The sequence below is a fragment of the Bos grunniens genome, chromosome 7 (genome assembly GCF_055505025.1).
Source record: "Bos grunniens cultivar Pamir isolate PY7600 chromosome 7, Bosgru_T2T1.0, whole genome shotgun sequence".
NCBI classification, from domain to species: domain Eukaryota; kingdom Metazoa; phylum Chordata; class Mammalia; order Artiodactyla; family Bovidae; genus Bos; species Bos grunniens.
The window spans coordinates 19,661,879-19,686,063 of NC_141171.1; the positions used below are offsets into that span (position 1 = coordinate 19,661,879).

General features: G+C 53.0%; 1 protein-coding gene and 1 long non-coding RNA gene across 3 annotated transcripts; one reads left to right on the top strand and one right to left on the bottom strand.

The window, feature by feature from the left end:
• Nucleotides 1-29: 29 nt before the first annotated feature.
• HDGFL2 (HDGF like 2) lies at nt 30-17,236 on the bottom strand. Of its 2 annotated transcripts, none has more exons than XM_086410066.1 (16): nt 17,087-17,236; nt 14,595-14,671; nt 14,363-14,501; nt 8,012-8,203; nt 6,139-6,255; nt 5,960-6,031; nt 4,926-5,088; nt 4,706-4,781; nt 4,237-4,546; nt 3,156-3,259; nt 2,504-2,577; nt 2,298-2,368; nt 1,863-1,964; nt 1,461-1,674; nt 596-728; nt 30-278 (listed from the first exon to the last, which is right to left on the bottom strand). In XM_086410066.1, the coding sequence occupies exons 1-16, from the start codon at nt 17,156-17,158 to the stop codon at nt 176-178; spliced, it is 2,019 nt and encodes a 672-aa protein (XP_086266192.1). In that variant the 5' UTR covers nt 17,159-17,236; the 3' UTR covers nt 30-175. The 2 variants fall into 2 exon arrangements, with proteins under 2 accessions (XP_086266192.1, XP_086266191.1); XM_086410065.1 differs by having other exon boundaries at nt 4,926-5,091.
• LOC147368790 (uncharacterized) lies at nt 15,273-16,359 on the top strand. Its single transcript, XR_015166827.1, has 2 exons — nt 15,273-15,700; nt 15,795-16,359. It is a non-coding gene; the product is annotated as an uncharacterized LOC147368790 (long non-coding RNA).
• Nucleotides 17,237-24,185: the final 6,949 nt, after the last annotated feature.

Consider the following 24,185-nt stretch of genomic DNA (forward strand, 5'->3'; position numbering starts at 1 on the left):
ATGTGGGTTGGAAACCACAGAAACTAGGCAAAAAAAAAAAACCCAGGGGGACAAATACAAACGAACAGCACAGCGTCTCCCCAACAGTTCTCTGCTCTCTGGGCACCAGGAAGGAGCCAGGCTGGCCACTGGGCAGCTGCTCAGGATGGCAGGGCCTGGCCGCAGGCTGCCCGGCTCAGCTCTCCTCCTCATCCAGGGACTCCGAGTCCATCCGCAGCCGTTCTCGGTCTAGCCACTCCTTCCCGGGCCCATCCAGGTTGGGGCCCTCCCTCACGGTGCTGGGGGAGGATGGCAGGGGCAGGGTAAGCAGGACGCCTGTCTGTCTGCCCCCTCCTACAGAGCCCAACTCGCTCCCCTTGCAGCCCCGCCACACACAGGCAGGCACCATTGCTCCCCATGGTGGGCATCAGGAGGAAGCCAGCCCACCCCCAACCCCAAGCCCAGGCTCAGGGCAGCTCTGAATTCAGATGTCCCTCCATGGGGCTGGGGGGTCAGCATGTGGCACAGAAGTCCCTTTGGCCTGGACCCCACTGAGAGTGGCTCAGACTTGGGTGCCATCTCCGGAAATGGACCCTGTGGCTGGGGTGATACTTACTCATTGTGTAACAGGTCTTCGGAGGAGCCACCCCCCAGCCCCTCCTCCGAGTTCTGTACTTGCTCTGGCTCCTTGTCCTCGGTGCTCTCCCCCTTCTGGGACGCAGCCTCGCCGTTCACGGGAGCTGAGAGGTCTGTGGGAGAGAGGCTCATGGGTCACAGCAGGGGGCTACCATCGGGGACCCTGCAACCCTGTCTGAAGAGCATGAGCAACATGCAAACCTCAAGAGCCCTCAACCCGTTTGCGTCTCTGCTTTCACCATTCCACCCCTGAGCCACCAGACACACGGGGACAGCAGGCTGCGTGTGGGTCCTTCTCCAGCCAGCCCCAACCATGCAGCCTAAAGATGGGACGGGCCGGTCAACTAACGGCCGACAACACCAGGAAAAACCCTGCCACGGCCAGATCCAAGAGACACAGGAAAAACACGGCCTCTACTGTTCCTGGGCAGCCTCGGCTCTGTTGACTCCCTGCCAATGCCCACCTGCCAGGCTGCTCCAAACATCTCACCAGGACCACATGACCCCTCTGCTCCTGGAAGACACGCCCTCCTGGCCCAACAGCCACGGCCCTTGCTCCTCTCGGCTCACCTGTGGCCCTCCCTCCTCCTAGACCTCCATGACCGCCTGATCCAGTAACACTCGCACACCTGGCAGCACACACATGGCCTCTCAGACTACCTGACTCTGAGGGTAGCGCCTGTGAGCAGCACAGGGGTGTGTGGCCCAAGCACCGGCCACCTTGTGGACACAGCGAGCCTGCACGGCCAGAGCCAATGGATCATGTCCCCAGGCAGTCTGCAGGGAGCACCGGCCCCTGCTCAGGGCCCTGCCGGCCACCTTGGTCCCTCCCTTGAGCTCCTCACCAGTGCTCGCTTCATCCTCCACCCTCTCTGTGGGGGCCTCCTCTCCAGCCAGCACTTCCTCGGCCTTTTCCGCCTCGGCCCTCTCCTTCTCTGAACCGGTTTTGGTCGCCTTCTGGATGGCCTCGATCTTTGGTCCCAGGACCCGAGACTTGAGCCGGGTGTAGACCTCTGCCGCCTTCTCCATCACCTCCTTGTTAGCCTTGTAGCGGCGGATCTGGCTCACCAAGAGGCCTGTCTCAGGAGGTGCAGCCGCCTCACCCCGGTCCTGAGACCCTCCCTCATCACCACCACCCCTGGCGGTGCCTCCCATGAGCACGGCTTCCTCCTCGCTGACCACAGGCAGCCCAGCTCCCAGAGCAGGCCCATGCCCCCAGCCCCTTCGATCCCTTGGCCCTGCCATACCTTTTTCAAAGTGGCCACAACATCCGTGTTCTTCTGAAGGATCTGTGAGGTCACCTGCAGGGTCCCTAGTTCCTCCAAGGCATTCAGACACCTCTTCACATCCTGCAGGCGAAGAGAGCAGTCAGCAGCGTCAGCATCTAGTTGAGGGGGCTCTTGGGGCCCAAGAGGGTGGGGAGGGAGACCCTGGGGCTCCCCCTCTGGGGGAGGGCCAAGTTACAGGAAGCCCAGGACAGTGGGAAGGACCAGGACTCACGTGGCACCACCTGGTGGAGGTGCAGAGAACTACGCCAAATAGGCCAGGCTGGCCCTCATCTGGGGGGCACCCACCCTGGGTAGCCTGGTTTTGCCTCAGGGTTCTGAGACCTCTCAGGAAGCTCCAGCAGTCAGAGGATGGGGGACCTAGCCGTGACCTCTGTACCCCAAGGAAGGTCTCACCGGATTGTCAACCTTCAGGGCGAACTTGATCTCGCTGTGCAGCTTCTGTAGCTTCTCCTCCACGGAGGGCTCTGCAGGTAGGAGAGCAGGCAGCGCTGGGCCTGAGTAGAGTCTCCGCTGACAGGAGCCACTTGCTCTTCCAGGGCCGCCCCTCGTCCCTCCCGAAGACCCCAGGCTGCAGCCAGCGCTGTGCAGCCCCTCCTCACCTTTCTTCTTCTCAACCTTCCGGTCTGGCGGGAACCCTTCTGACCGCTTCCGGGTCCGCTCCACTTTCACAGGCCTGTGGAGAATCAGCCATGCCTTTAGCGGGCCCCTGATCCATGTCCCCGCCAGGGACCAGGGCACACCCGATCCAGTTGAGGGCAGCACCCGAGGGGACCAGAGAGAGCAATCCTTCCTCCAGGAAGCAGATAACATTTCTTTTTTCAACAGGTGACTAACGGTCAGAGGCTAGTTACATAAACCCCAGCACATGAGTTACTAGAGGCTCTGATGTGACACTAGGAAATGGCAGCAGACACATTACTGCAGCTCCAATTCCACGTCCTGCTCGGCGGTCTGGGCCGGGTCATCCTCTGCTGGCTGATCTTGGCATTGTGGGATAGGAGCAGCCTCTGTGGCCCCCACCCATCAGATGCCAGGAGCCCCCCAGTGTGACAACCACAGGTGCCCCAGATACAGCTTGCTGACCCAGGGATAGGGTCACCCAGGGGAAGGCTCCTGCACAACCTGATGGGGTCCTGAGAACCAGATACTTCAACTGCTGCAGTCTCCAAGACTGACTGTGGACCCCAGGGCCCTCCCCTGAGTTGTGGGGACCAGAGGAGCCTTGGGGGGGGGGGCAGCATGGCACCAGACCTGGCGCGTGGCTTTTCCTCAGAACGCCCCCTCTTCTCCTTCTGGCTGGGTCTCCTCGCAGGCTCTGTACTCTGTGGCTGCAGCTTCTTAGCTGATTTCTTCACCTGCAGCAACCAGGGAACGAAAGGGGCTGGAGCAGCAGGCAAAGGGACTCCAAGCCGTACCCTTACAGATACAATTCATCACACCCTGCCACCATCTCCACCTGGATGGGAGCTGCTAGACCAGGTGGAATGGACCTTGTGTCCAGCCCATCCCCATGCAGAAGCTTCTCAGCCCTGAAAAGACTACCCAGCAGTGGGGGGCCCCACTGCATTCCTCTGGCTGAGCAGGACACTTCCTATGCCAGGGCACATGCCCCCCCCCACTTTGTGACAGAGTGGTGGGGAGAGAACAGGGCATTGTTCCCCTCCACTGTCCCTAGAGGGGGTTCCTAGGCTCACACCAAAAGGCAGTGGGCCCGGGAGCTCTGATTCCTGGGCTCAGGCTGGCCTGTGAGAGCCATGAGGCAGGGAGCTGACAGTCACAAGAGGCCTCATTGCTCTCTCACCCACCCACAAGCCATCCCCCAACTCGGCAGCCAGAGGGCACCTGTGCGCACCCACCCCATCTCTGCTCAGTCTTCCAGGGCTCCCACATAAACAACCAAGTCCTCCAGAGGGCTACCAGGCCCTGCGTGAGCTGCCCCATCCCCTGGCTGCCCTCCCTCTCTCTCCCTGGCTCACTCTGCTCCAGACACACGGGTCTCACTGTCCCTCCAGCACACCAGGTGCAGTCCTGCCCCAGGGCCTTTGCATGTGCTGTGCCTCTCTGCCTGAAAGCCCCTCCCCCAAGTGAGAGACCCTTCCCATATCTCTCACTTCACTCACCTCCTTACTTAATGTCAGCTGCCCACCTGCAGCCCACGAGGTCCATCCTATTTGAGATGGAAGCCCTGTCGCCCCAATTGTCACTCTGCCCGCCCCTCAAGGCACTGACCCCTCCGGTGTCAGCTCATCAGCAGGGGGTTCCTGCATTTCCGGGCCGGCCTTTGCTGCCCCGTCTCTGGTCCCGGCGCTCAGCCGGTGCTACACAGACATACCTCTCTGTCCAACTCGGCCTCGGGCTCCGAGTCGGAGGACGACTGCGGGCCCCGACCCCGGCCCTTGCGGCCACGCTTCTTGACCGGCTCGTCGTCGTCCTTGAGCTCGTCGCCGCTGCTGCCCGCGCTGCCCCCAGGCACCGCCTCCCCACGCTCGCGCTCGCGCCGCCGCTCCTTCTCCTCCTTCTCCTGCTCTCTCAGCCGCCGCAGCTCCTCTTCCTGTTCCCGGCGCCGACGCGCCTCCAGCTCGCGCCGCCGCTCCTCGTCCCGGCGCTTCCACTCGCTGATGCGGTCCACCTCGTCGCTGTCGCTGAGGGCGCGGGCCAGTGAGCACGCCATCATGGGGCCTCAAGCCACACCCGCCCGCCGCCTGCGCCCCCCCCCCGGGGCCCTGCACCCACCTAGTGCTCTCTATCCCGGGCCCCGCACCCACCCGCCGCCTGCGCCCCTGCCAAGTCCCTGCACCCACCTGTCGCTGCTGGAGCTGGTGGGCGGCCGCTCAGGCTTAGGTTTCCGCCCGCGGGGCTTGGGCGGAGGTTTCTCGGCTGCAGAAGAAAAGAGGGGTAAGCTCGCCCGCATCTGGGGCGGGAGGTTCATCTCTTGGAGGGCCTCTCCCAGCCCCACCCAGCCCCACCAGGCCAGACCCAGACCCAGGCCCAGGCCCCGCGCGGCACCCCCAGCAAACCCACCTGGCTTCCGGCCCCGCGGAGGCTTCTTGACTGACACTTCCGAGTCCGAGGAGGAAGAGGAGGAGGAGGCGGAGGACGATGACGGCGACCTCACTGGTGGCACTGGCTCAGCCTTGGCCGCGTCCGATTCTGCTTTGGAGTCCGAGTCTGATGCAGACGGCGCCTTCTGGAGGAGGCCGGGCAGGGTGAGAGTTGCGGGGAGGGGGGTGCACCCCTCCCCCAAATGGAGACCTTTCCTTCTGGCCCAGAACCAGGAAGCCCAGGCAGCGCGATTCACCCGGTGAGGATGTCAGAACCCCCCTGGACCACCCCCTCCTCTGCAGGAGACACAGTGATTGAGACATGCTGACACACACAGGTACATGCACACACAGCCCACGCTCACACACTGACACACACACTTGTACAGACACACAACGTACTTGTACACATGCAGACAGGACACATGCTTTCACACACGTATGCATATTGTACATGTAAAACAACACACTCCAACATACACGCACACACTATATCATGTCCACACACGTACACACACACACTGGTACATGTGCACACCCATACACCATGCTTATATACACATGCTTGTACACACACAGGCCCTTGCACATGTGAGAACACAAACTGCTACATACACACTCATGCACACACCATACCCATGTACACATATTCAGGCACACACACACACACATTCTCCCTCCTCTCTCTCTCTCTCGGGGCCCCTAATAACACCCTGGCTGGTCCCTTCCGACCCTAGCATCTCGTTTCCCAAATGGGCTTCTAAGTCCCTCTCCAGGGAGCAGAGTAGCCTCCTCCGGGGAGGTGCTCTGTGCACACTGTGCTTGGAAACCAGAGCAAAGCTAGGAGTGAAGGCAGATGTCAGTGGGCTCTGGGGTCACCCTGGGGCTATGGCCTCCTCTCCTCCAAAATCAGACCACCCCTAACAGAGGGCCGTGGCTGCTGACCATGGAGAGATGTGCAAGGAACTTTCCCAGGCCACCATGTGGGAAGGAAACCAAACCAAACCTCTGTACCTTTTTCTTCCGTCCTGGAAGGGGGCCCCGCCGTGGGGCCCGGACAACAGCTTTCTTCTCAGGGGTGAAGTCCTGGGTGGAGAGGAGGGAGCTGGACATGGGGCCCACAGGCAGCAGGCCCACACGCGGCCCCGCCCGAGCATCCCTCCCCTGTGCTCTCGCTCTAGCCACCTGCTCACCTGGTCACTGGTCTTCTCTGACTCGGAGGAGCTTTCTGAGTTCTCCTCCTCAGATGGAGACATGCTGGCTTGATCCAGGTCGCTGGAGGCCTTTCGGGTTCGTTTTGAGACCGACATCTAAAAGGGGAGCAGCCCAAATGGATCAGCAACTGAGAAAGGTCTTGTGCTTGATGAAGTACCCACAGCCTAGGAAGCTTTCAGAGGGGGAGGAACCCCTTTGAGAATCTGATAAAAACCAGGTATACTGAACCTAGACATTATGCTCAGTGAGAGAAGCCAGTCACAGAGGACAAATACGACCCGATTCCACTCATGAAAAATTCCTAAAGGACTCAAACACACAGAGACCTGGCAGAAAGACACAGACCATCCCCCTCCCTGCCCCTGCCAACCATGGGGAAAGGAACACCAAAAATGAGCTAGGGTGCTGGGTAACAATGAAAGAGGCTGTCTAAGTGTCTCCCTAGTATGGGGGAAAAGGAACTGTAATAATGACATTCACTTAACGCAAAGATAAAAGCAAAAAATAAAACCTGAATACATGTTAACCTACAAATTCTGGTTTCTCTCTAAGGGGTAGGATGGGAGGAGAACATTTGACGTATTTCTGTTAACTCCTCCAACAACTGTCAACAGAAACAACTGAGACTTGTAAAAAACAGTGCCACGCGGAGAAGCCAAAGGTCCAATACTCTTAACAATACGTTGGTCAGAATTCATCCATATCAGAGATTACTTCTCAACCACTGAAAACTGAACCTTCAAGTAATAGTTAAGGACAAGGAAATGATTGTCTATTAGGTGGAAAACCAGCAAGACACATACTGTGTGCATGATTGCCAGTCTGTGCTTTACACACACACACACACACACACACACACACACTTGATCACACTCGAGAGCGCACAGAAACACAGCAGAATGCTTCCAGTCCTTTGGCACAAAAACCCCCTCAGAGAATTTGGGTGTTTTTCACTCACTGCTTTATGCTTTTCATACCTTTTAATTTATCTACAATGATCATGGTTTATTATTATAACTGGAACCAAATATTTTTTTAAAAATCATAAAAAAGGGCCTTCCCTGGCAGTCCAGTGGTTAAGACTCTGCACTTCCACCGCAGGAGGCACGGGTTTGATCCCTGGTTGCAGAACTAAGATCCCACATGCCATGTGGCAAGGGCAATAAATAAATAAAAGAATGCCTCCCTCCATCAAAAGAATTTGCTGTTAGATCCTAATCCTTTCACTCTGCACCCGAATACTCAGAAGCAGTCACAAGGCAGAGGAAGGGGTTGGGAGGAAGCAGGAGAGAGAATACATCCAAAAGAATTTCAAACTCACGTCCATGCAAAACTTGTACATGAATGAATGTTCACAGCTGTGTTATCTGTGATGGTTCCCCCATTGGAAACATCCCAAATGGCCAGAAACAGATGATGGATAAACAAATGTGGTCCCTCCACACCTGGGAGCATCTCTCAGCCATGCAAAGGAGAGAAGCCCTGGCATTCGTTACCATGTGGATGGACTCTTAGAACACAATGCTCAGTGAGAGAAGCAGACACAGGACACACAGGGTGTGATTCCACTGATGGAAACGTCCAGAACAGGCAGATCCACAGACAGACACAGTGGGGTCGTGGTTACTAGGGGCTGTGGGTAGGGACATGGGGGACTGCCAAAGGGGATGGGCTTTCTTTTGGGGGTGATGGAAACTTCTGGAACTGACAGAGGTGACGCTGGCACAACTTTGTGAATGTACTAAAAACCACAAGAAGGAAAGGCCGGGGAGGGAGAGTAGGCGGCCAGATGGGGCCTCTGAGGAAGAGGAAGGGCCCAGCCCCCACAGGACAGGCATGCCCCGTCCCTACCTTCAAGGCCACAGCCTTCCGCTTGAGGCCGCTGTTGTCGCTGCTCTTGTCAGAGTCAGAGTCGCTCTCCATCCTGTCACCGGTGGCTGCAGCGGTCACAGCTGTGACGGCCATGACCCCCCGGTCCTCATCATCCTCGCTGCCACCTGCCCTGTCTGCTTCAGCGGCCTCGCTGTCGGAGGAGCTCACCGGCTGGGGAGTGGGGGACAGAGACAGCAGGTCACCACAGAGCTTGTCGCACAGATACACCCACAGGCCGGGTCTCGAGTATCAGGATCCGGTCTGCTTGCTCTCCAAACGAGGGAACTGAGGCCCAGGGAGCTCCAAGGGCTAAGGCAGAGGGCGAGATGGACCCATGAGTGCTGGGCACTGCGGGATCTGAGGGCAAACCCTGGGCCAGTGACTTAAGCCTCTGGGCCTCAGTTCCCACATCTGAGCCGTGGGGACAAGACTGCTTTGGTCTCACAGGGCTGTGGTCGGGTGAGACAGAGTGGCGTACTTAGGCCAATGCCCAGACTGGTAGGAGGTCCATGGAGGTCTGACTTTTGTAAAAAGTATTATTATTCCAAGTACTGATGAGGAGGAGGCCGACCTAGGACAGGACCTCTGAGTGTGAACTTCAAGGCACTCCTATTTCTGTTTTACCCAAAACATCAGTTCAGGCAGTAACAGCCAAGGAAACAGCAAACACAGCCAGCACTGCCCCTATGCTCACTGAGTGCTGGGCTCGTCTGTGAGCAGAGGCCAGGTGCCAGGCACTGTGCCAGGTGGATGGTACCACCCAGAGAACAGGGTGTGGGCCCTGCCCCCGGGGAGCTTACAATCCAGTGGGAGACCAGCCATGGCCATTTCAAGAGACCCTTTCAACACTGCTGGTGGGAATGTAAACTGGTGCAGCCCACTATGGGAAACAGTAAGGAGGATCCTCAAAAAAACTAAAAATAGAGTTGCCATATGATCTAGCAATCCCACTCCTGGGCTTATATCAAGAGGAAATTATAATTCGAAAATATACATGTGCCCCAATGTTCACTGCAGCACTATTCACAACAATAACCAAGACGTGGAAAACAACCTGTCCATTGACAGATGAGTGGATAACCATGTGGCATATGTATACAAAGGAATACTACTGAGCCATAAAAAGAAGGAAATAATGCTATTTGCAGCAAGATGGATAAACCTAGAGATGATCACACTAAGTGAAGCAAGTCAGGAAAAAAAGACAAGTACTGTATGATATTGCTTATATGTGAAATCCATAAAATGGTGCAAAGGAACTTATTTATAAAAGAGAAATATAATCACAGATGTTAAAAATGGACTTATGATAATCATGGGGGAGGGGAAGAGGAGGGATAAATTGGAAGACTGTGACTGACATGTACACACTGCTATATATAAAAGAGGCAACTAATGAAGGCCTACTGCACAGCACAGCGAACTCTACACAACACTCTATAATGACTTACACGGGAAAAGAATCTAAAAGAGGAGATACATGTGTATGTATAACCGATTCACTTTTCTGTACGCCTGAAACACAACACTGTGAGTCAAATATACTCCAATAAAAACTTTTTTAAAATAATGAAATATAACACAAATGAACACACCTATGAAACAGAAACAGACTCACAGGCATAGAGAACAGGCTTGTTTGTCCAGGGGTGGGGGGATGAGAGAGGATTGGGAGGCTGGGATTACAGATGCAAACTACTATATATAGAATGGATTAATAACAAGGTCTTACTGGACTTCCCTGGCAATCCAGTGGTTAGGACTCCATGCTTCCCCTGCAGGGGTCATGGGTTCAATCCCTGGTCAGGGATCTAAGATCCCACATGCCTCAAACAAAACAGCATACCAACAACAATAAGGTCCTACTGTATAGCACAGGCATGAATGAAGCGCTCCTTAGGAACCAAAGAGGAGGGTGTGGCTGGGGTGCAGGGAAGAGAAGAAAGTGGCAGGAGAGGGGGCTTCCCTGGTGCTCCAGTGGCTAAGACTCCGAGCTCCCAATGCAGGGGGCCCAGGCTCGATCCCTGGTCAGGCAACTAGCCCCATATGCAACAACTAAAGATCCCACATGCCAAAATGCAGATTGAAGATCCCATGTGTGGCAACTAAGACCCAATGCAGCCAAATAAGTATTACAAAAAAAAAAAAAAGAACATTGGGGGAAAAAACTAAAAAAGGCCACATTTCCTCAGTGTCATTACAGTCAGGGGCCACGCTAGTTGAGAAAAAAGCAAGGAGTGAAAGAGTCTGAGGGTGTGTGTGTGTGGTGGAGGCTCCAGGGTGATGGGAAACACCATAGAAGCTAGGAGTTGGAGCCAGAAGCAGTGAGGGTGTGCAGCTGGGTGGCCAGAGGAAGGTGGAGGGCCCAGGTCAGGGCTGGACAGAGGCTGGTCAGTCTCCGGGCCTGCCTGCCTTGCCAGGACCCCACCCACCTTGCACTGGCCAGAAAAGCATTTCAGCCTAGGAGACGTGAGGCCTGGGTTTGAGTCCCAGCACAGCACGAACCGGCTAGTGGGACAGGTCCCTTCACCTCCTCTTCTGCCAGGTCACAAAGAGGTATCAACTGGGATCCTAGGTCAGTGGTTCTCAGCCAGGGGTGATTCTATCCCCTGGGGGGCATCTAGCAAGGTCTAGAGACATTCAGATTATCAAGATGGGGGGGGGTCCCTAGCATCAAGTGGATGGGACCAGAGATGCTGCTCCATAGCCCACAGTACCCAGGATGCCCCACAGGGTGACCGGCTGCAAAAGTGTAAAAGCCCCTGGTCCCAGTCTCACATTCTAGCTAGGTCCCTCTGGGCAGTCAAGTGAATGCTCCAGGCTTCAGTGTGCTCAGCTGTAAAGTGCAGAAAAGGCTGCCAACCTCCCACCCCCACAGCCCACCTCAGCTGGGACACAGCTAGAACCACTCTGAGACACTGTTTCCTACTTCCTGGCTTGGCGGGGGGACGTGGGAACAGGTCCAGCCGCACGCTCCTGCTGGGAGCACACCAAGTGAAGGCTATCAAAAAGAATGAAGCTGTTCTCTGCATGACAAGGGGGACCAGTCGTGGGGAATAAAGCCAAGTGGAGCATTCAGTTCAGTTCAGTTGCTCAGTCATGTCCAACTCTTTGGGACCCCATGAATCGCAGCACGTCAGGCCTCCCTGTCCATCACCAACTCCTGGAGTTCACTCAGTCTCACGTCCATCGAGTCAGTGATGCCATCCAGCCATCTCATCCTCTGTCGTCCCCTTCTCCTCTTGCCCCCAATCCCTCCCAGCATCAAAGTCTTTTCCAATGAGTCAACTCTTCGCATGAGGTGGCCAAAGTACTGGAGTTTCAGCTTTAGCATCATTCCGTCCAAAGAAATCCCAGGGCTGATCTCCTTCAGAATGGACTGGTTGGATCTCCTTGCAGTCCAAGGGACTCTCAAGAGTCTTCTCCAACACCATAGTTCAAAAGCATCAATTCTTCGGCACTCAGCCTTCTTCACAGTCCAACTCTCACATCCATACATGACCACAGGAAAAACCATAGCCTTGACTAGATGGACCTTTGTTGGCAAAGTAATGTCTCTGCTTTTGAATATGCTATCTAGGTTGGTCATAACTTTCCTTCCAAGGAGTGAGCGTCTTTTAATCTCATGGCTGCAGTCACCATCTGTAGTGATTTTGGAGCCCAGAAAAATAAAGTCTGACACTGTTTCCACTGTTTCCCCATCTATTTCCCATGAAGTGGTGGGACCGGATGCCATGATCTTCGTTTTCTGAATGTTGAGCTTTAAGCTAACTTTTTCACTCTCCTCTTTCATCAAGAGGCTTTTGAGTTCCTCTTCACTTTCTGCATAAGGGTGGTGTCATCTGCATATCTGAGGTTATTGATATTTCTCCCGGCAATCTTGATTCCAGCTTGTGCTTCTTCCAGTCCAGTGTTTCTCATGATGTACTCTGCATAGAAGTTAAATAAGCAGGGTGACAATATACAGCCTTGACATACTCCTTTTCCTATTTGCAACCAGTCTGTTGTTCCACGTCCAGTTCTAACTGTTGCTTCCTGACCTGCATACAGATTTCTCAAGAGGCAGGTCAGGTGGTCTGGTATTCCATCTCTTTCAGAATTTTCCACAGTTGATTGTGATCCACAGAGTCAAAGGCTTTGGCATAGTCAATAAAGCAGAAATAGATGTTTTTCTGGAACTCTCTTGCTTTTTCCATGAGGGTTTCCAAAAAGGCAGCTATGCAGGGTGTTAAGTGAACAGAGAATTTTCGAAGGAAACACAAGACACTGGAGGCTTGGGCTACCTTAAGAAGAAAGGGAGACAGAGCGGCCGCCCTTTTGCACTTTTCAGTCTTGTACAGGAGTCTGTACTCCCACCTGAAATGTAAAAATAAACTAAAAACATATAGGATGAAAAGACAGACTGCTGGGGCACCCTCAAAAAGCAGCACTTTCAGAAGACTGCTGTGGATGGGCCCCGGGAGAAGTGACAATGAGGGAGGCGAAATGCCTCGAGGTGCCCAGGCCTCAGCCCTAAATCACCACACCTAAACCTCTCGGGGTGGGGCCCTAGGATCCATGTTTTGAAACCAATGTTTGCTTTGGAAGCACTGACAGGTCCGAGAACCAGACAGCAGTAGTATGTTACAGCAACTTCTCAACTTGGGGAGTCTGTGCGGAGATGACCGAGTATCAGAGCCACACTGTTTTCGAGTTTCATTTCCTCGAGGGCAGGCATCAATCTATTCTGTACTTTACAGGCTGTGGGTGTATAATAAATACTAAACGGTGCGATGATTCACCAGGAGGCGAGAAGCTTAAGACAAGACGAACTAGAACTTGGGTTGGGGCCAGAAAAGGATCTTGTCAACTACCTTAAAGGATGTCCAATCCCTTTACCCAAGTTGGGAACGTGCAAAGCCCGGAGAAAGGCTGGCACCAACACAAGGGGAACATCCATCTCCCAGACTCTTCGCAGGAGGCGCAAGTAAGACAGCACACACATGCAGGAAGGGTGGGCCTGCCAAACCTTCAGCAGAGGAGAGATCCGCTGAATGGACTCCTGAGCTCTGGACAGTGAGCTCCCAGAAGACAGGAGGTGTGTTGGTTTCACCTGGGATTCCTGATCCCCAGCCTAGTGCGTGGCCCTCACGCCCCAGGGGTCTGTCTATACAAGAGGGCGGGCCAGGTTGGTGGGTGGACAGAGCCACAGGAGAGGTGCATGAAGACCATCTCGAGACCTTGTGTTCTCAAGCAGGACCAGATGCTGCAGAGCTACACAGACCTTCATTCACAGAAACCAGAAAGATCCTCTGACTCCCGTTTCCCTGCCCACAGACCACGCCGAATGTCCATTTCTTCCCTAACAGCTGAGCTCTGAGCCCTGCAGTCAATTTGCTTAGTCTCTCGGCCAACCTGCAGCCCACAACTCCTGAGGCCAGGCCACCCTGACACCCCCTCTGCATCACAACCCCAAACACCCAGAGCGAGGCACCCATCCCCCACTTCATCCTCAGCTTCCCATGGCTTTTTTTTGTTTTTTTTTGAACAAGTTTAACTTCAGCTTCTCTAAATTCCCTTTTTCCCCTGAATGTTCAGATGGTAATCTGGCACTCAGATGTTGTCTCTGTGACTCTTAGGGTTTCTTTCCCACCTCAGCAAGTGTTCTCATTACACCATGTCTGAAAACCTGGCAGTAAGGGGGGAAGGAAACGGTGTTATTGAAAGAAAAATATTTTTTTCCTTAGAAAACAAAAGGTTTCTTAGGAGCTCTCACAACACTGCTATACATTCAGGTTAATTCTAGAGCTGTGGGTCTGGGGGGAAGCAGGGTGGGACCCTGCACCCCTCCACCTGACTCAGGGGACAGTTGGCAAGGCATGCAGATATGTTTGGTTGGCACAACTGGGTAAAGGAGAAGCTACTGGCATCAAGAGGGTGACGGGCTGTGGAGGCATCCCCCTCCCCAACAGTACCCAGGGCAGCCCCCTCCTACAGAAAGCGACTGGGCCCCCAAATGTCAGCGGTGCCCAGTGGGAGGAGCCCTGGTCCAGAGGCCGCTCCTTTTTGATGGGACAAGCTAAGACGACCTCTGGTCCCCCATGCGTGAGTGCCCGCTGCCCTCTCCTGCACGGACTCACCAGAGGCGCGCTAAGACCACCTCTGGTTCCAGGTGCGCGCGCCTGCAGCCTCCCCTGCCCCGACTCACCAGAGGTGCGCTAAGACAACCTCTCTTCCCCGGTGCACCTGTGCCCGCCCCCGCCCCCGCCCCGACTCACCAAAGGCGCGCTAAGACCACCTCTGTTTCCGGGTGCGCCCGCGTGCCCACCACCTCCCCAGGCAAGGACTCACTAGAGGTGCGCTGTAGCTGGCGTGGGGGTTGTTCTGGATCTCCCACAGGCCCTCATTGAAGCCTTTCCTCTTGTTGGGCTTCCCGTACTTGTCTTTACACTTGTCGTAGGGGAACAGGTCCTTGGGTCCCAGGAAGGCTCTGGAGAAAGGAAACGCAGGGCCGGGCCCTGTGAGCCAGGCCACCTTGGAGGCACCAGGTGGCAAGAAGCCGCCCCCAGCGGGGGACACTTACGTTTCGTGTGTACCAAAGAAGAAGATGGGGTACTTGTTGGGTGGGGGCTTCACGGCACCGTCGGCGATGTCATCGATCTGTAGGAAGAGGCCAGTGAGGGGCCTGCTAGGGGGTTGGGAGCTGTTTCATCCAGTGACCCAGGAAACCCGTAAGAAATCGGCTGTTACTTGGAGAGAAGCATGATGGGTGGAGGGGCCCTTTCAGGGAGGAAGACGCATCACCTTCTAATTAGGCCTCTGCCTTCTTCTGAGCAGCGCTTCCCACCCCCCAACCACTGCATACCTGTGTCGTCGTCGTCCCCCCGCCCCCGCCCCCCCCACGCCCCCCCCCCGCCCCCCCCCCGCTTTCCCCAAGGTAGGTGTTTCACCTGGGCAAAACCAAAAGCTCTAAGCAGCCAGGAGGTGGGGCCAAGCCCTGCTTCTGTGAACTCCCAGGACCCTCCCACGGGACCCCCTCCCGCAAAGAGGCGATCGGTGATCCGGCTCCCAGAGGCTGCAGCTGGCAGCTCCAAGGAGGCAGAGGGTGGGGGGTGGGCTGCAGGAGACAGGCCCCGAGCATCCAGGAAGTCCCACCCTCTCCCTGCAGGCCCATGGGCTCCAGCAGTTGTCAGTCATCTCCCCACAGGAGGCTAGCAGCCCCTTCCCTTCCAATCAGGTGCTTGGAAGCTCTCTGGGCTTCGAGAGCTAGCAGAGGCGGGAGGGGGCAGAGGAGAGGGAGAAGCTGGTACTCTGGGAGGAAGGGAAGTGTCGGTAAAGTTTCATCACTCTGGTGCCCCCAAGAAAGTAAGCCCCAGCAAATCAGGTTAGAATGGGTTCTCTGGTCCTCAATAATTCCTTCCTGTCCTCTTCACAGTCTGGGGGCAGTTGGAACCTTCCCTGTCCTCTACCCCAAACGTCCTTCCTCAGTTCTCTGGGCTACTCTTCAAAGTCCTTGGGGCCCAGATGTCCATCGCAAGCATCACCAAACTGCATCACCCTGAAGACCAGCTGGCCAGGGCTTCCAGGCCTGCTTCTGCTCTGACCTCACTCAGGACCTGCCTCTGAGCCTGAAGCCCAGACATCCTGGCAGCAGCACCACCAGCTGTGGACCACTCTCAGCGCTGCCTGGTTAGTGGTCCTTGAGCCCACTCTTGGCATCTTATGGTGGCCTCTCTGCAAACCCCCAGCCCTGGGCAATGCCCTTCTGCTTACTTCCACCCAGAGGCAGGCAGAGTTTGGCAGGGAGCAAGGCTGGAGTCTCCAGGCATCCCAGAGTATCTCCCAGGCCACTCCTGAGCTCCTCCTGTTCCTGACGAAACTTCAGCTTCATCCTTCACCTGCTTCCCCCTCCAAACTCCTTCAGTCCTACAGTGCATATTCCACCAACTCCGGTCCTGGGGTGACTTTGACTCGGGGATGACAACCACCTCTGGACCTCTCCTCCACACCGGGCTGCCCCACACACAGTGCCTGAAACTTCACTCTGGAAATCTGGGACTCCTGCCCAAGACTCCGTCAGACCTGGGCCCTTCGAATCACCTCTGGATATCAGCTTCCTCCAAAGGGGATCCCCAGAATCCTCTCGGCCCAACCCCCTCCTCTAGCACTCTCCTTCCAGCCTGAGTACCAGAGGCTGGTCTCTGATTCAGGCCTCTCTCTATCCCAAGCCCTCCTCCCCACCCCGTACCCCCTACTCCATGCCCCAAACAGACTCCTCCACCAGGGTCTGGCAGGGGTTTCCTCCCAGGGCACAAGTGCCGAGGTCCCCCAAACAAGTCTTACTCCAATCTCTGGTCTCTGATGCCTCATATTTTCAAATCAAGTCCCCCACAGCTCCAGCGACTTTGTAAACACAAGCCCCCAACCCTATCTCCAAGCACCAGGCCTCCTGAGCACGTCTCAACCTTGACCTTCAGCTCTTCTCCCTTACTGGAACCCTTATCCCTAGACCCCTTCACACATTTCTCCAGGAGCCCCCTCAGAACTTGGCTTCTTGTTGTCCCCTCAAAGATATCCTTCTCTCTGGGATACCTCCTTCCTTTAGTTTGGGCTCTCTCCTCAAATCCCAAATTCCTCAGCTCCCTTCACCGCCTTCAAACTTGAACTCTGGTCCGTCAGCCCCAGGTCCCTCAACAACCATGTCCCTAGGCTCTGGGACCCCAAGAGCGAGTACCCCAGGTTCAGGACACTCCACATCCCCGGAGCTAGGGTTCCTCAGGCCCAAGTTCCCCCCACAGCCCAAGCGGGCGAATTCTTCCAAGTCCAGGACGCTCACACCTCCGAGCTCAGGTTCGCCCACAACCACTGCGCAAGGGTCCTACAGGCTGGGGACCCCCACACCTCGAGGCAAGCGGATCCCCCAGGCTCAGGTCCCCCCAAACTCCGGGCGCGCGGGTTCCTCAGGCCCAGAGCCCCCCAGACCTCCAGTGTGCAAGTCTTTCAGGCCGTGGCCCCTACTGCCCCACCCCCCACCCCCACTCTCCGTCGACTGGCCCATATCCCTCGCGGCCTCACCCGGGCCGGCCAGTGCGGGTAGCCCTTCATCTTGGCGAACACCAGGTCCCCGGGCTTGAAGGCGTGCGGCATACTGGCGGCGGGAGGCCCAGGCCGCGGAAAGCGGCAGCAGCGGCAGCGGCTGCGGCTGAGGCGGCGGCAGCGGGAGGCAAAGCCGGGGGCGGGAGCAGGGCGTCGAGGGGGCGGGGGCGGTGGCCGGGGTAGCGGGTCGGAGCGTGTTTATTGGCCAGCGCCCCGCAGGAAGTCCCGCCTTCCAGTCGTCACGGGCGGGCGACGACGTCGCTCAGAACCACGTGCGGGGATAGAGGCACAACGGGACCAATGAGAAGAGGGGTTGGAGCAGAGCAAGTTAACGGGATTGGATAACGGGTAGATCCAAGGGGGCGTGACCAAGATGCCTAATGGGTGGGGAAGGAGGTTATGGGAGGTGAAAGAGGAAAGGTGGGTGGAGGGAAACAGAGGCTCTCAAAGAGTGAAGAGGCGGGCAGCCAGGGCAGAGGGGCGGGCCATAGACCGCCATGGGAGGCGGGACCTTAAGTAGGAAACATGCCATTGGATAGTACAGGAAAGAAGACCCAATCACTGTAGGGGGCGCGTCGTTGATAGCCTCCCGCGCCTCTGAGGGGGGACAGAATATGGAGTTAAAGGCCATTGGGTACCAAAAGAAAAGCGGCTCAAGGTAGAGAGCGCGCATTGGCTATCACAGGAGGAAGGGCTTAAGCGGTTGTCTGCCATTGGATATAGTAAGAGACAAGGTTCAACTCAAAATAGGGACGCGCCGTTGCCTGCTGTGGGGCGGGGCTTAGGTGTAGGGGCGGGCCATGTGGAGATTTGAGGATAACCAGCCCAAAACTGCACAAAACGTTATTTCTTCATTCGCGACAAGTTGGTTGAGCACCATGTTGCAGAGCCACAAAAATACCCAAAATACGTGTTAATTCAGTCGAGAAAATTGTATTGAGCCTGGACGAGTTACCTAATCTCAGTTGTCTCCGTCTCCCCACCTGTAAAACGGGATTCATAATGGTACCCATCTTATGGAGGAGTAAAGTTTAAACGGACATCACCACCCCTATACTCTGCCAGACAATAGCAAATACTGGAAGCGCTGAGGTGCTATCTCCCTCGCTCTTGAAGTATTCGAGTTTTAGCATGTAAAAGAAATATCAATTTCTTTATAATTAGGACCCAGGGAAGGGACTAGGGGTAAGATAGGGCGCTTAAGAAAGAGCTAAATAGGACTTCCCAAGAACAGTGGGTAAGAATCCGCCTAACAATGCAAGAGACACTGGTTAGACCCCTGGTCCTCAGGGAAGAATAGCGCCCTCCCCGCCCCGCAACCCCGCCCCAGAGAAAACCCTAGCGCAGCAACCAAGACGCAGTGCAACCATAAATAAATTAATTTTTAAAAAGAAGAAAGAGATGAATAATCAAGGTCCTAATGTATAGCACAGGGAACTATATTCAATAACCTGTGATAAACCATAATGGAAAAGACACATGTAACTGAATCATTTTGCTGTACAGCAGGAATTAACACAACATTGTAAACCAACTATATTCCAATTTTAAAAAAAGAGCTGAGTAATGGCGGAGAATTCGTCTCTCCTGGGGGAACAGAAGGATTTGCTGTAGGAGATAGTAGTTTAACCAGAGAGATAAAAGATGACTAGACACAGGTCCATATAGTAAGGTGGGCGCTGGAAGGGACATTTGAGGTAGAAGGGACAGCAAAAGGGTCCATTGAGGACCTGTCTTGTTCCTTGTGAATATCAGTGACACGCTTGGGTTTTAACTTCTTGGGGGGAAAAATGGAGGGATTTGGGCACAGGGTACGGAGATAATATGTTAATCTCAAGAAACATCCTTGTGCACATGAAATATATCTCAAAAGGGCAGGTTTTTTTTTTTTTTTACAAAATTTAATATGAAAAGTTAAAATGAGCGGTTTAATATGAACCAGCAATTTCAACTTTATGTATCTACCCAAAAGAAATGAAAACAAACATCCATGCCAAAATTTACACAGCTATAGTCATAACAGCATTATTCACAAAAACAAAAAAGGGGAAATAATGCACATGTCTGTCAACAGGTAAACAGATAAACCAAATAAGCCCTGTTCTGATGAATTTTATCGCTGACCCTCCAGCAAGAAAACGAAACCTGGGACTGATATACACGACAACAAGGATTAACCTCAAAAATATACTCAGTGGGAAAAAAAACAGACATCAGGTCACATACTCTATGGTTCCTATGTCACATGAGAACGTCCAAAAAAGGCAAAATTTTCAAGACAGGAAGTAGATCAGTATTTGCCTCAAGCTGAGGCTGGGAATACATAGTGATGGTAAAGGAGTATGAGGTTTCTTTCTAGGGTGATGGAAATGTTTCAAGACTAGATTCTGGTAGTGGTCCTTGTCATTTAGTTACTGTCGTGTCTGACTCTTTTTCGAACCCATGGACTGTAGGCTGCCAGTCTCATTTGTCCATGGGATTTTCCAGGCAAGAATACTGGAATAGGTTGCCCTTTTCTTCTCCAATGGTCCAAGAGCTCTGTAAATATAAAATATACAATAAAATTCATTGAACTATACACTTTAAAAAGGATGAATTCTAGGGAATTCCCTGGTGGTCCAGTGGTTAGTACTCAGCACTTCCACTGCAAGGGGATGAGTTCAATATCTGGTTGGGGAACTGAGATCCTGCATGCAGCACAGTACAGCCAGAAAAATGAAGAAAGAAAAAGATGAATTTATTAATAAAGACATTTTAAAAGAAAAAGTTCTTTAGGCTGCTATATGAAGAAAGGCTGTAGGTAAAATTGACAGATAAAATTCAGGAAGCCTGGGGCTTCCTTCCCTAGTGGTCCAGTGGATAAGAATCCATCTGCCAATGCAGAGGACATGGGTTCCATCACTAGTCTAAGAAGATCCCAAATGCCAAGGAGCAACAAAGCTCATGCATCGCAGCTATTGCACCACCACTGTAAGAGCCTGTGCTTGGCAACAAGAGAAGCCATCACAGTGAGAAACCCACACACCTCAATGAAGACTGAGCACAGCCAAAAACAAGTAAATAAATATTTTTTCAAAAAAATTCAGGATTTTTTAAAATATGAATTATAGTTATACTTTTTTAGTATAAGTATGTTCCATGCAATATTCGTGACATTGCTGCTGCTAAGTCGCTTCAGTCGTGTCCGACTCTGTGCGACCCCATAGACGGCAGCCCACCAGGCTCCCTCATCCCTGGGATTCTCCAGGCAAGAACACTGGAGTGGGTTGCCATTTCCTTCTCCAGTGCCTGAAAGTGAAAAGAGAAAGTGAAGTCGCTCAGTCGTGTCTGACTCCTAGCGACCCCATGGACTGCAGCCCACCAGGCCCCTCCGTCCATGGGATTTTCCAGGCAAGAGTACTGGAGTGGGTTGCCATTGCCTTTTCCGAAAAAGGTATTTACTGGACTGGCCAAAAAGTTCATTTGAATTTTCTGTAAAATGTTATAAAAAACCCCAACAAACGTTTTGGCCAACCCACTGCTGGGAAAGATTGAGGGCAGAAAGAGAAAGGGGCAGCAGAGGACTCGATGGTTGGATGGCATTACTGACTCAGTGGATATGAGTTGGAGCAAACTCCTGGAGATAGTGAAGGACAGGGAAGCCTGGCGTGCTGCAGTCCATAGGGTCTCAAAGAGAGGGACACAACTGACCAACTGAACAACAACAATGTTGTACATTCTACACCATGGATAAACCCTGAGAACACTGTGCTCCGTGAATAAATCTAGTCAAAAAGGACAAACACTGTCTGATTCCAAAGGAGGTCCCTAGAGGAGTCAGATCCACAGAGACAGGAAGTAGATGGTGGGGCCAGGGGCTGGGGAAGGAGGAAGGGGAGTCAGTGTTTCATGAGGACAAGTTTCAGTTTGGGAAAATGAGAAAGTTCTGGAGATGATGGTGGGGGTAGTTACACAGCAATGTGAATGTGCTTAATGTCACTGAGCTGTGTACTTAAAAATGGTTAAGATGGTGACTGTGTCATAAATATTTTATACCAATAAGATAATAAAGAATGAATACACATATCATCAAATAACAATATCTAACACATAGTTTATATCATCCAATAGAAATATCTGACACATACTTCTTTCTGAAATGGTTAAGACCATACCTTTTGTTTGTTTGTTTGGCCATGCCGGTGGGCAGGTGGGATCTTAGTTACCGGATCAGGGATCAAATGTGGGCCCCAGCAGTGAAAGTGACGAGTCCTAACCATTGCAATACCAGGTGTTCCCAGGAATTCCCTATAAATTTAAAGTATGTATGCATGTGTGTGCTAAGTCATGTCCAACTCTTTAACCCCATGGACCACAGCCCACCAGGCTCTCCTGTTCATAGGATTTCCCAGGCAAGAATACTGGAGTTGGTTGCCATTTTCTCCTCCAGGAAATTATGCATATAAAACAGTAAAGTATTTGTATCTGAAATTCAGATCCTATAGGGCATTCCATATTTTTATTTGCTAAATCTGGGCATCCTCATATAGGAAAGAAGTTGCACAATAAATGAGGGACTTGGTACAGAGGGGTCTGGCCTAGGCCAGAGTACAGATGGGGATACTGAGGCCCAGAGAGGGGCATAAATCCGGTCTGTCCAAGGACAAGAATGCCACTTCTCTGGGTTCCCACCACCAAGGCCCTCCTGTTTCAGTGCAAACATCTCTCCCAGACCTTGAGCCACTGCAGAAAAACCAAAGCTTCCTGCACAGACCTGACAGAGCTACGTTGCTGTTTAGTCACTCAGTCATGTCCAACTCTTTTCCAAGCCCGTGGACCATAGCCCACCAGGCTCCTCTGTTCATGGGATTCTCCAGGCAAGAATACTGGAGTGGGTTACCATTCCCCTCTCCAGGAGATCTTCCCAACATGGACTGAACCTGGGTCTCCTGAATTAGCAGGTGGATTCTTTACTGATGAGCCACCTGAGAACAACTAAAAACAAGTACCAGGCTCTGCTGGGGGCAGAGTCCCCAAGAGGCTGGGAGAGCCCCAAAGTGGCCAGCTGAGAAGGGAGAAGATCAGAGGATCCACACCTTCCCGCTGAATCGGTGGTCACTGAAGCCAGCAGCTGAACCGCTAGTCATCACTAGTGGGGAGGTGACGTTTCTTCCTGGTGCTTGAGAGAACAGTTCCTGGTACTTGGCCCCAGGAGGCAAGGTGGGGAAGGGGCTGCCCTGCCAGATAGAACTGCATGAAACGTCTCCTTCTAATTAGCAGGTGACCTGAGCATGCAGTGTGTGCTGCAGGCTTGATCTCCAGTTTACAGACAGGGGCATCAGATTTCAATCCTATCATTAACAAATATTTACTGCACACACAATTGCACTCATCTCACACACTAGTAAAGTAATGCTCAAAATTCTCCAAGCCAGACTTCAGCAATATGTGAACCATGAACTTCCTGATGTTCAAGCTGGTTTTAGAAAAGGCAGAGGAACCAGAGATCAAATTGCCAACATCCCCTGGATCATGGAAAAAGCAAGAGAGTTCCAGAAAAACATCTATTTCTGCTTTATTGACTATGCCAAAACCACAAAGTCCTTTGACTGTGTGGATCACAATCAACTGTGGAAAATTCTGAAAGAGATGGGAATACCAGACCACCTGACCTGCCTCTTGAGAAATCTGTATGCAGGTCAGGAAGCAACAGTTAGAACTGGACATGGAACAACAGACTGGTTGCAAATAGGAAAAGGAGTACGTCAAGGCTGTATATTGTCACCCTGCTTATTTAACTTCTATGCAGAGTACATCATGAGAAACACTGGACTGGAAGAAGCACAAGCTGGAATCAAGAATGCCGGGAGAAATATCAATAACTTCAGATACGCAGATGACACCACCCTTATGGCAGAAAGTGAAGAGGAACTAAAAAGCCTCTTGATGAAAGTGAAAGTGGAGAGTGAAAAAGTTGGCTTAAAGCTCAACATTCAGAAAATGAAGACCATGGCATCCAGTCCCACCACTTCATGGGAAATAAATGGGAAAACAGTGGAAACAGTGTCAGACTTTATTGTTCTGTGCTCCAAAATCACTGCAGATGGTGACTGCAGCCATGAGATTAAAAGACGCTTACTCCTTGGAAGGAAAGTTATGACCAACCTAGATAGCATATTCAAAAGCAGAGACATTACTTTGCCAACAAAGGTCCGTCTAGTCAAGGCTATGGGTTTTCCTGTGGTCATGTATGGATGTGAGAGTTGGACTGTGAAGAGTCCCTTGGACTGCAAGGAGATCCAACCAGTCCATTCTGAAGGAGATCAGCCCTGGGATTTCTTTGGAAGGAATGATGCTGAAGCTGAAACTCCAGTACTTTGGCCACCTCATGTGAAGAGTTGACTCATTGGAAAAGACTCTGATGCTGGGAGGGATTGGGGGCAAGAGGAGAAGGGGACGACAGAGGATGAGATGGCTGGATGGCATCACTGACTCGATGGATGTGAGTCTGAGTGAACTCCAGGAGTTGGTGATGGACAGGGGGGCCTGGCGTGCTGCGGTTCATGGGGTCACAAGGAGTCAGACACGACTGAGCGACTGATCTGATCTGATCTGATGCAATATTGCTCTTTACAGCATCGGACCTTGCTTCTATCACCAGTCACATCCACAGCTGGGTATTGTTTTTGCTTTGGCTCCATCCCTTCATTCTTTCTGGAGTTATTTCTCCACTGATCTCCAGTAGCATATTGGGCACCTACTGACCTGGGGAGTTTCTCTTTCAGTATCCTATCATTTTGCCTTTTCATACTGTTCATGGGGTTCTCAAGGCAAGAATACTGAAGTGGTTTGCCATTCCCTTCTCCAGTGGACCACATTCTGTCAGATCTCTCCACCATGACCCGCCCATCTTGCGTTGCCCCACAGGCATGGCTTAGTTTCATTGAGTTAGACAAGGCTGTGGTCCTAGTGTGATTAGATTGACTAGTTTTCTGTGAGTATGGTTTCAGTGTGTTTGCCCTCTGATGCCCTTTTACAACATCTACCATCTTACTTGGGTTTCTCTTACCTAGGACCCTGTAATTACCTGTTGTTGTCC